Below are 12,800 nucleotides of genomic sequence, written 5' to 3'. Positions count from 1 at the left end.
TTCAGACAGAATTTTTCATTATTGTATTTTACCGGGTATATGCTTTTCTACTGAAGTAAGAGATGCAAACTAAGATGTTTTATATCATCTTAAAATTGCTCTAATTATTATTATTATTATTATTATTATTATTATGACTTTGTACCCAAATATGGACTAACAAGAAACTAATTTATCCTTATATGGCAGATACTACATATAGTCCCTAAAGACAGTTAGGAAATAAGGCCCTTAATATCAATTATAATGTAATAGGAAACCATTCTCAAATATTTTTCAAACTCTGGTTATCATACAGTGGTGTCAAAAACATCAAGCTTGTGATGGTTACAGTCAAGTCACATTTGCATATAACATCATGAGATAATATTGATAAGTTTTTCTATTTTGACTCACTTGATGAAACCCAAATGTCTACTATTATTCTGGCTCCTTGGAATACAGGCAAAACACACTTACATAAAATTTCCTGATATTGTTGTTTATACACTGGAGTCATTAGATCTTTTCATTCTCAAAACTTCATCAAATTGAAAATAAACATATGTAATGTTTTCCAGGATTCTTCACAATGGAAGCCTTCTAATCCATAGTGTTCAACCAGATGACAGAGGATATTACTTGTGCCAGGCATCAAGTGGCATTGACTCAGGTCTCAGTAAAGTGGCATATCTTTCTGTTCATGGTAAGAGTGTTTTGTTGGTCTAAGTAGATAACAAATGACCATTTTTTTATTCAGTCATCAAGAAGTAAGCATAGGTTATTAATCATGACAGGGCGGATAATATTAAGTTGTACTTTGCTTATGACTTAAAAAGTGCTGTTCATGAAAGGGTGGTAAATGAAAGTTTGATCTGTCTTAGTGGAATAGAAATTTTCTGTAAAGTTCTTTGTAGTCTCATCCTTGGTGGCTGTATAGCAGGACTAGGATATTTAGGTGGAATTCTGACATGTGTACCCACCTCCTCTCTGCAACTCCCACTCTCATTTTTGGGAAGTGGAACAATCTTATATGTAATATAACACTCATGCAATGTTTTTACAGTTTACAGGTGGTCCATTGACTCTGTCCACTTCTAAAGCCTACTTTTTTCTTTTCTTGACTAAAATTCATTTTACTTTCTGCACAGGTGGTAATAAAATTGTATTGTTGATTGTGAAGAGGAAACTTACCTCATCTCTCGTGTCTATTCCGAAGTAGAGTAACTGCAATATTGTTCCAGTTTTTTGCAATTATCTTTCTCCACAAATAATAGGTAAACAGTTTTCAAAATTCCATTTGTATTACTTTACCCCCAGATTTGGACACTTCTGATTTTGTACACATCATCTTGCATTATTGCTGTTATATTATTCTATTTGTTAGTAATTATCACTGTTTTTTACTTATCTCTTCACCAGTAGAAACAGATGAATGGTGCTGGAATGATTGTACAATGTTCACTCTATTTTTAGTTACTGCACCAATTCCATCTTTATTGATGAAATGTGGTGTGTACCTTATATTGGGTTATGTTTTGTTTTTCTTCATACTCTTTATTATTTTCAATTGTTTCTCTTACCAAATGTCCAACTTGGATACATTTCTGAATATCTTTGTTTCATTAAGCATCATTTGGTTGAAACTCTCTCATTTTCTTTAATAGCTGCATTGTTCTTAATATTTTGCGTTCTTCTGCTTTCTCTGAATGTGCAAGATATTTTGTTGTTTACATAAGTGCCTCTGTTAAATAAACCATGTATATCTCCACAATCTTGACCTCCGTGTACCCTTGTCCTTAGGTGGGTTTTTCTTTCATCTTGAGGTTTGGGTGAACACCCTTCCTTTTTAACTCTCCCTGACATATTTTCTCCTCCTCCCTGATGAAGAAACAGTTAGTTCTGAAAGCTAGATAGTGTGTCCCATTTACTTTTATCTTTGTTTTTTGACAGCACTATAAATTGTACATCTTGAAGGTAAGTTCTAGTTAGCAATTTAGTCTCATAATTTATTAGTTCTTTCGATTGCATTTTCCTTTGATTCAATCGACCTTCATTCTCTAGGATTCTAGACTTGTTGTTTGATTAAATTTGGTATACCCCTAACGAATAAATTCTCATGATTTACATTTTCGAAATTTTTGACTTCCTGCTCGAGGAAAATGTTTTGGGAAAAACTTGTGCAAGGATGCCATAAGAAAAAGGGTAGAACTGAAAACAGAAAAACCATTTCACAAACTTATCAAAGCACTAATGTAAACACTGCACTTATCCAGAACTATGAATGTGGTTTACAGTTTATTGCCAGCTGTATCCATGGACAGTAACAGAGAAATGCATTCTCATGTGTTTACTGCATTCTGCCGGTTGTTTATAATAGCAAAGATCATGCAGAGAACAGATGCATTTCACAGTAGTTAAGATGAACAAGTGGTCATTGCTCTTAAGGTGTGCATTTTAGAGCTCATGTTTACGGAACATTTTTCTTTGATTTGTTTCATATTACCACACATCAAAATATGCAACACATTTTTAACACCCTGCGTACATTCCTGTACATCTGCATACATAGTCTCTTGGCCACCATATTGTACATGGTGGAGGGTATCTTTCATCATTGTTAGTCATTTCCTTTCCTGTTCCATCCATAGATGGAGTGAGGAAAAAAGGACTCTCTATATGCTTCCTCATTTTTTCTTTGAGTCATCAGTCTTGTGACTGGTTTGGTGCAGCCTGCCATGAATTCCTCACCTGTGCCAACCGTTTCATCTCATAGTACCAATTTGCATCCTGTGTTCTCAGTCTCTGTCTTCCTGTACTGCTTTTACCCTCTACATCCCCCCCCCCCCCCTGCCCACCGCCCCGTAGTACCACAGAAGTTATCCTGTCTGAACAGATATCCTATCATCCTATTACTTCTTCTTGTCAATGTTTTCCTTATGTTCTTTTTCTCACCGATTCCATGGAGAACTTCTACATTCCATACCTTATCAGTATACCCAATTTTCAACTTTTTTTGGAGCACCACATCTCAGACACTTCAATTCTCTTCTGTTCTGGTTTCCCAAATTCCATGTCTGCCATACAATACTGTGCTCTAAAAGTACAATCTCAGAAATTTCATCCTCAAACTAACACCTGTGTATCATAAAAGAGGCGAGGAATGTCCTTTTTGCCAATGCTAGTCTGCTTTTTATGTCCTCCTTGCTCCATCTGTCGTGGATTATTTTACTCCCTACGTGACAGAATTCCTTAACTACATCTACTTCGTGATCCCCAATTCTGATGATAAGTTTCTCACTGTTCTCTTTTCTGCTACTTCTCATTACTTTCATCTTTCTTTGATTTACTATCAGTCCATCTTCTGTACTCATTAGACCATTCATTCCATTCAGCACATCTGTACTACTTCTTGACTTTCACTGAGGATGGCAATGTCATCAGCAAATCATATCATTGATATCCTGTCCCCTGAATTTTAATCCCACCTTTGAACCATTCTTTTATTTCTGTCATTGCTTCTTTGATGTATAGATTAAACAATAGTGGCAAAGTCTACATCCCTGCATTACTCCCTTCTTAACCCGAGCACTGTGCTCTTGGTCTTCCAGTCTTATTGTTCCCTCTTGATTCTTGAACTTATTGTACAATACCCATCTTTCCCTATGCTTACCCCTATTTTTCTTACAATTTTGAACGTCTTGCACCATTTTCCATTGTCAATCTTCTTTTTTCCAGATCGCCATTTTTTTTTATTTTTTTTTATTTTATTTTATTTTTTTTTCCCCCCATTATCAACTACAATGTGAGAACTGCCTCTCTGGTGCCTTTGCCTTTTCAAAGTGAGCCTGGTCATGATTTAAAAGATCCTCAATTGTATTTTCCTTTCTCTTGTATATTATTCATATCAGCAACTTGGATGCTTGGATGGAACTGTCAGCCTGATTGTGCAATAAGTCTTGCACTTGTTGGCTCTTGCTGTCTTTGGAATTGTGTGTATGATGTTTCTCCAAAAGTCTGATGGTATGTTGCCAGTCTGGTGTAGATTCTACACACCAGTGTGGAGTTTCATTTTGTTGCCACTTCCCCAATGATTTTGGAAACTGTGACGGAATGTTATCTATGCATTCTGCCTTATTGGATTTAAAGGCATCCCAAGCCCTCTTGAATTCTGATTCTAATACTGGATCCCCTGTCTATTTCCTGTCAACTCTTGTTTCTTCTTTTATCATGTCATCAAACAAGTCTTCCCGTGTAGAGATCTTCAGTGTACTCTTTCCATCTACCCACTCTCTCCTCTGCATTAACAGTTGAATTCACATTGCACTCTTAATGTCACCACTCTTGCTTTTAGTTTCACTTAAGTTTGTTTTGACTTTTCTGTATACTGAGACTGTCTTTCTGACAATCATTTCTTTCCTGATTTCTTCACATTTTTCATGCAGCTATTTTGCCTTAGCTTCCGTGCATTTCCTAATTACTTTGTTCATATGGTCAAGACAGTCTATCCCTGACAGTTTCCAGTGCTATCGTCAGTTTTCAGCAGAAAAGCTCTAATGGATGCAAGTGGAAAGAGTAGCCATCTGTAGAGCTCTGATAAGACTGAGGCATTGCCATAGAGATGTTTACAAAATTATGTATGTGATTTGTCAAGGTAGTCCCATGTAGCTGCTGTGCCCAGCCCACTGCAACTGTCTGGTATGAAGTTAAGCTAACTCAGCTATAAGTGGTCTGTACTTCTGTATTCCAGAATTCCCCTGAACACTACCGTACTTCCTTTTTTCATCGATAAACTGAAGTATTTCTTCTGTTATCCATGGTTTCTTCACAGTTACCTTTATTCTACCTATTGTTTTCTTTCCAACTTCTGTGACTGCACTTGATAGAGACATCTATTCCTCTTCAACTCAACTGCCTACTGAGTTATTCATTATCGCAGTATCTGTAGCCTCAGAGAACTTAGTGTTTCTCTTCAATCCTTTGTACTTCCTTATCTCACATCCTTGTGCACTGATTCTTCCTTACTAGTCTCATGAACTTCAGCTTGCTCTTCATCATTACTAAATTGTGATGCGAGTCTATATCTGCTCCTGCATAAGTGTTACAATACAGTATCTGATTTAAAATTATATATCCAAGCTGTGACTGCCCTAACTACAAAGCCCTCTGCAGAGAACTCAATTAATTTTTCTCCTCTACCTTCCCACTACCAGGCCCATATTTTCCATACCTTTTTCCTACTCCCTCCCCTAAAACTGCATTCTAGCCCCCCATGACTATCAGATTTTCATCTCCCTTTACATACTGAATTACACATTCAATATCTTCATATAATTTCACTACCTCTACCTACATTTTCATCTTCAACTATTGTTCTCAGTGTTAGTTTGTTGCCGATTCTGGTGAGAACAACCCTATTACTTAACTGTTCACAGTAACTCACTCTCTGTCCTACCTTCTTATTAACAAGAAGTCCTAAGCTCATTATACAATTTTCTGCTGCTGTAGATTTTACCCTATTCTCATCTGACCAGGAATCCATGTCTCATTTCACTTTGTTGACCCCAGCTATATCTAGATTGAGTCTCTGCATTTTTCTTTTCAGATGTTCAAACTTCCGATATCCATGTGCCACATCATAGAATGTTATCCTTTTGTTGGTTATTCAATCTTTTTCTCAGGGTCACCTCCCTCTTGGTAGTCTCCTCCCAGAGTTCCAAATGGGGGCTAGTCCGGAATCTTTCGCCCATGTACAGATCACATATCTTGTGGTTACACATGAAGTGTCTTAAATGCAGTGGTTTCCATTGCCATCAGCATCCTTATGCCATTGAATACTGCTAATTCTTCCACCTTTTAGGGGCAGTTTCCCATCCCAAGGGTAAGAGAGTGTCCTGAACCTCTGTCTGCTCCTCCGATCTCTTTGACAAGGCTGTTTGCAGAATGAGGGTGATTCCTTATGTCAGAAGTCATTGGCTGCCATTGCTAGTGATTTTTATTCAAAATTTAAGCAGTGGTGAGGTTTGAACCCAGGACCAAGGATGTTTTCATTACTAGTCAAAGACACTACCCTAAACCATTAGTGGTTCTATATGAGCCATTTCTCTTACATTACATGAGATGTACATTGATGGTAGCAGTATTATTTTACAGTCTGTTGAGAACAGCTGTTTTTTGAATGCTCTCATTAGAGTTTTGTGAAAAGATTGTCTTCCTCCTTCCAGGGATCCCCATTTGAGTTAATGGAGCATTTCTGTAATACTCGTGCACTGATTAAACTGACCGGTAACAAATCTGGCAGCAGCCTTGTAATTGCTTTGGTGTCATCTGACCTGGTAGGGATTCAAAACACTCTAGCAGTACTCAAGAATGTGTCATACAAGTATACTTTCCTGGCAACAACTGAGATATTTCCTGTAGGTAGTACTTATGGGAGCAAACGTTTCTATTTCTGGCACATGTCTCACAGTAACCTCCAAAAAAGCATAGCGAGTTTCCTTCTATGTCCTCCTCTGATCTGAGATTGTATCCCATCTCAGATGACCCAGTTATCAATGAGACATTAAACCCTGATCCTTATTTTGTATCAGAATGGAAATTCACCTGAAAAGTTACTAAAGTTAGAGCTGATTGGCCAGTACTACCTTCAGGTGATGAACTCTGATTACTGCCAAAAGATGCAATAAATATAGCAAGACGAGTTGTGTGTGTAGAAACTGTGTCCAGTCACATTGACTTTTTAAACTCTTTTATTTGTTTGTTAACGAGCTTTTGAACCATAAAAATCGTAAAAATACTCGCAACTTCTGGGATTATATAACATCACCTTAATCCCACCAACTAGCTGGACTTTGGGCAAAGTATGAAGTGTCTGTAAATACCCACCACGTGAAGATCCCCAAGTGAATAAGAAGTTGGGTAAGGGATAAATTTTAGGTAAAAACATTGTGAAGTGATTGGTCACTGTTTCCACTTGAAGAGGTTCTTTGCCTCAAGATGGTGCCAATGGAATGTTTTTATGCAATGATGTCTTGCTGTCTTAAAAAATGATAGTGATGTTTGTAAAATCTGGATACATTAAAGCTTCTACAGAAAAGGTCCTATTCATTTTTTCTCTAAGATAAACAGTTCACATGTTGTAGAGGATCGAAAAATCACAGATTATTAATGCCAGGTTCTTATTCAAATAAGCCAAAAATAGGCAAAGTTTGGAATTTTTTTTACACAATGAAAGGATATACTAGGGATTATGATTGATCATACTCTGAATTTTGTTTTAGATTTTCAATAAAAAATAAAAGTAAAGTAAGATCAAAATAATGGCACCTGTAATTATTATTTGATAAAGGGCCTCAAGTTTGAAGTACACAGACTGCACACAGTGTCGCTCTGCAGGAGTTACTTGAAATCAAAAATTGATATCATAAATTGATACTACATTAAATTTGTGGGAGCTTTTACCTAACCATGATGAAATAATGTTAAATTTCATGATATGGCATTAACTCAATCTCTAAGTCTGGTTTGTGGGGGTTTGTTTCACTCTTTACGGTTTAAAATAGTTAATACTAACAAATTTCACAATTGTAGGTATAAGCTCCCAAGAAATGAGTTTACTTTTCAGGGGTCAAAGGTCGAAGTTAATAGGTTGAACTGTTTATTTTATGCTGCACACAGTTTTGAGAAATCATTTCTTGAGAAAAGCTTGTGTAAAGTTTAGTGAAAACTTTTATTTGTAATATTAGTTCAGTTTACATAAAAACTATGTGGTTTTGCTGAACACAAATCTGAAATAATATTTTCAAAATTCAAAATGGTTAATCCAATATGGTGGATGAAAAATTATGTTTTGACCAATTTTGATCATTTCGTCAGATTTGACCAACTAAAAATGTTTTTATTTCTTACATTAGTCTGTAATTCTAGGACTGTATATCAACCCTTCTTCTAACTTGAATTGTTCCTGGAGAGCAATTCCCCCATTCTTCTTGGTGAGAAAAAAAAATCTGGCTGAGCTGGATATGCTGTGTTCGACGGCCTGCTCATGTTGTTTGTCAACTTTTTCAGTGAATATGTCTGTATACATTATGTAATACAGATCATTTTGTGAACGTATGTCAGAACATGACAAGTTTTCTACATCAGCTTGACATCTCCAGCTGAAAGTGTCTCACAGCAGCCATAACATTGCTTTGTACAATGAGCTGTAGAAACTTTTGTAACACATGGATTAAAAAATCATTTTGTCCCAACATTCTAGACAAATATACGTTTAAAAAAAAGCAAAAAATGGAATCTATTGACCATTTAAACGATAATCTGGCCTTAAAAATAGTTTTTAATGGCATCAAATTAATGTTTACTGTTAAATCAAGTTTTTAATAACAAATATAAAAAGTGATTTCTACTCCTGAATGTAATACAGCTATATTAAGGGATAAATAGTGTACTGTGTATGGACAGGTTAGATGGGGTGGGAGTGGAGGATGTAAGCATGAGGGAGGGTAGTTCACGAGATTGTGCTCATTCTCTTCCCTCCATCACAGGTCTGCATACTAAAGAGTGAGCAGGTAATTCCCCAATCTGTCTATCCCACTAGATCTCAAGAAGCAATTACAGTGTGTTTCACCAAGTTATACTGACCCTCCGCCTTATGAAGCACTGCTGATGCTATGTGCAGACATGGCCGGAGGGTGCTTATTTTCCACAAAGTGCATTAGCATTGCATGAAATACAGATATGAGTTACTAACAATACCAAGATAAGAAACTCATATGCAAAGAAAATATTTAAATCCCTGCACACCATTCTACACTGTTAGAGGGGAAATTGATTCTTAGTCACCCTGTACAGCAGCTGTAGCATCAGAAGACAACTTTCCTCACCACAAGCCCTGCTCGCTTTTCATTTTTCATGGAGACTACACTTCCCAAGTATTTCCTTTTCAGTTCTCTTAAGTGAAGACACAAATTAACTTCACTCAGCTTGTGTTTATGTAATGGAATTATTTTCAGTTTATTAAATGCTTAGCCTACTTATTTGGAGTTGGTATATGAGATATTATGTAAAAAAAAGTTGAACAGCTGAAGCAATCAATGATTTGCCACACAAAAGAGCCTGTTTGAATGTAGCATGTTGTCAATATCTATTCGACAGTGCTCATTTCATTGTCTCCACTGTCGAGGGTGAGGTGCTTTCCACAGCATGATGGGTATCAAATGTATCGCACAGCCTTAGCTCTCTCAGTGTATGAAGAGTTCCAGATGCTTAAATAGGCCCCTCTGCAACAGACGTAGGTAGCCTAGGTTTTGTGAAACTTTGTATAACATAAGTCAAGCAATGTGTTGCAGCTAATTACTATTCTAGACTTGAACACAGTTAGTCCCATTCCTTCAGACATATTCACTCCAGCTTGGAAGATATACTGTGGATATGTTGTGAGTGGCTCCATTCAGTGCAACCTACAACTGACAGCAGTTCCTGAATGGAAGAGATTTATGCAACCTACCACTAATAGAGTTAATGGTGAGAGAAGTACCATAACATTCTGGTCCTTCATTAATTCACTAACAAGTCACTACAACACAATTACTCCACTTTACAATATGCTGCCAATCATAAACAACAGCAAGGATCCCCATTTACCAGACAAATCCCTTTCCCACCAACTCTACAAAAATCACTAACAACTATTCCCTTAAGAATTACACACTTCTCAACCATTATTTATTGGAACATATTTTACATAAAAGCTCACATAAAAACTGCAAATAGGTACCCATATAAGAGAAGTGGACAGGAAATGTTGGGGAAGTGTGGTCTGTCTGCAAAATTAAAAACTACTTTTAATTATCTCTGATTTTTCAATCCCCTGCAATGCAGAAACAGTTAGTCCTAGAGAAGAAATGAATAGGACTTTTTCTGTAGGAAATTTAATGTACTTTAATTTTGTACCAGGTAACATTTTTGTTAGAAGCTGCAGTTTTCAAGTTATTGAAGAAAAATTGTTTCAAAAAGTCAAACACCTCCTCTCCCTTCCCCACCCCACACTGCTCACACCCCACCAGCACATGTTTTTAGTATATTGTTCACTACCATTACTCCTAGCACTGTACAAAAATTTGTGACTACACAATTTTCCCCTCACTGTTTTTCCTTCATTTACTGGACTACACCTACATGATTATTTACAGCAGTAGAGAAACAATGTACCAGTGTATAAAAAGGAAAGTAAGGAAAATGTCTCTAACTATAGACCAATATCACTAATTCCCACCCCTAGTAAGGTATTTGAAAGCAGTATGCTGCCCAAGACAGGTTAGTGCCTTTTTCACAAAACACAGACTGCTTATAGTTTCTCAGCATGATTTTAGAAAAGGCCTAAGCATGACAACAGCAGTTACCCAGTTATGAAGTATACTCTCCGTTGGACCAGAGGGTACAAACTGCAGATAAAATTTTAGACCCAATGAAAGCATTTGACACAGTACACCATAGGTTATTTATAAATAAGTGAAGTCATATTACATAGGAGATTCACACATGCTTGTTATTGCAACATAGTTGTTGAACCATAAGCAATGCATTAAATTGAAATACAAATGGAAACTATCACCCACCAGTGAAACAGTAGTGCAAGCTATATCTCTCGGCTCAGTCCTTGCTCTCTTTCTCTTCCTCATATTCTTGAATGACATGACCCACCCCCTGTAACTCCCATATTACAAGCTCTGTAGATAACATCTCAGTCTTATTCCATAGTAGAAAATGTAAGGAGTTAGATTCTTTTGCTAGAAGTAGGGTAACATAATTAACAAAATATTTTAACTATCAGGGCCTCAAGGTGAATGTTACTAAATCTCACTTATTGGCATTTAAAACAGGGAGTTCTCATCATCATACAACTGTAAATATTGCGTGTAACATCTTGGTGACAGAAATTGGTAGCTGTGATTTTCAAGGTGTATACATTGATGAAAATCTGTAGTGGACAAACCACGTTAGCTTTGTATGTGGAAAGGTCAGTAGTGGCTTATATCTCCTTTGCCAATGTGCAAATATAATTCCTAGTCTGACATTAAAAACAGTTTACCTCTTTATTAAGTATGGGATTGACTTATGGGGCTTTGCATCTGATGTCCACTTAATAATAATATTGCTGCTACAGAAACAAGCAATAAGCTTTATATATGGGATAGGCTGTATAGAATCCTGTTGTGAAGTGTTTGTACAGCAAAAATACTTGACAGTATATTCTTTAAGCATATTTAGATTACTTACACTTTTCTATGAGTCACCCAAGTGAAGTTACCAAGTGCAGTGATGTAAATGAGTACAACAAGAGAACAGAATATAACAATTTTGGATAAGAATAAAATTTGAAAAAAAGATGTTTTTATTTTAACGTGAAATTAGTTTCTTCTGCAGAGGGGAATCAGGAGTAAGTTTTAAAAAGTCATGAGGGAGCAGCAGGTCACTTAGACCCCAGGCTGGTGTAACATACAAGATGTGATAAAATGTAAAGGGAATTTTTTAATTTTGTGGGTTGGTTTTATAAATCTGATTTTTCAAGAAGGTACACATGTTCCTGATGTACATTTGCATTTTCAGCAGTTTTGAATAATTACTTTATAGTTGACAGTCGAAAAGGTTACACATGTTTTCAAGTGCTTGGTGAATTTTTACTTTCAAAAAAGATGGATCAAAGAATGTGCATTAAATTTTGCGTGGAAGATGGAATAACAGGTAACACCACATTAAAATTGTGGACTGTGGTTCTTGGCAAATCTGTTGACAAGGGGTATAAATGTTTCAGAGAGAGTTGAGAAGAGGTTGGAGACGATGATTGCCCCGGACACCCTAGCACATTAATTGCTGACAACAATGAGGAAGAAGTAAAGAAAATGGAAGGAGTAAAGAAAATTTGTCTGAAAATCACCAAATCACCATCAGAGAGGTGTCTGACGATGTCACCATATCATTTGGCTCACACCACACAATTTTTTCAGACATTTTAGACGTGAAATGTTTAGCAGCAGAATTTGTTCTGAAATTGTTGAATTTCAACTGAAAATGACATGTGGATGTTGCTCAAGAATTGCTGAATTATGTCAACAATGACCCAAAACTTCTAAAGAAGGTTATAACAGGTGATGAAACATGGGAATAGGGGTACAACATCTAAACCAAGGCTAAATCATCCCAAAGAATACTCCCTGAAGAGCCAAGACCAAAAAAAAATGCAAAAAGTTTAATCACATGTGAAGGTTTGTCTCACTGTTTTCTTCAATTACAATATGATAGCACATCATGAGTTTCTGCCTTATGGTCAATAAGGAGTACTAGCTGGAAGTTATGTGCCATTTGTGTGACACAATCCAAAGAAAACAACCGGACTTGTGGCAAAACCACTCATGGAAACTGCTCCACAATAATGCTACCACTCACACCTTAAAGCTTTTTTGTGTATTTTTGTCATAAAACAAAACTGTTATGTTACCTCAGCCACCGTATTTACTGGACGTGGCCCCTGAAACTCCACTCTATTCCCAATTCTGAAGAGGACCATGAAAAGATGTCCTTTTGCCACCATTGATGAGATAAAAACTGGATCACTGAAGTGAGTTCCAGAAGTACTTCCAAGATTGGGAAAAGCGCTTGTAGAAGTTCATTATGTGTGAGGGGGATTACTTTGAAGGGGACAAAGTTGATGTTGATGAATAAATAAAGATTCTTAAAAAGAAAAAAAAAAAAAAACAGTTACGTTTTGGTCACACATCATACTGTTCCTTGTCTTACTGCAGCCTTTGGCCTGTGGTCTG

General features: G+C 36.6%; 1 protein-coding gene across 1 annotated transcript in view; it reads left to right on the top strand.

Annotated features, from left to right (window-relative positions):
• The window catches only part of LOC126234823 (Down syndrome cell adhesion molecule-like protein Dscam2), a 299,567-nt gene that overhangs the window by 81,348 nt on the left and 205,419 nt on the right, over window positions 1-12,800 (top strand). Inside the window, exon 4 of the mRNA XM_049943568.1 lies at window positions 561-685. Coding sequence (XP_049799525.1) covers window positions 561-685 — 125 coding nt within the window. The remainder of the gene's footprint in view (window positions 1-560; window positions 686-12,800) is intronic.

This window comes from Schistocerca nitens, chromosome 2 (genome assembly GCF_023898315.1).
Source record: "Schistocerca nitens isolate TAMUIC-IGC-003100 chromosome 2, iqSchNite1.1, whole genome shotgun sequence".
In the NCBI taxonomy this organism is placed as follows: Eukaryota; Metazoa; Arthropoda; class Insecta; order Orthoptera; family Acrididae; genus Schistocerca; species Schistocerca nitens.
Note: the sequence above shows the minus strand (reverse complement) of the source record. Positions and strands in the feature narration are given on the sequence as shown.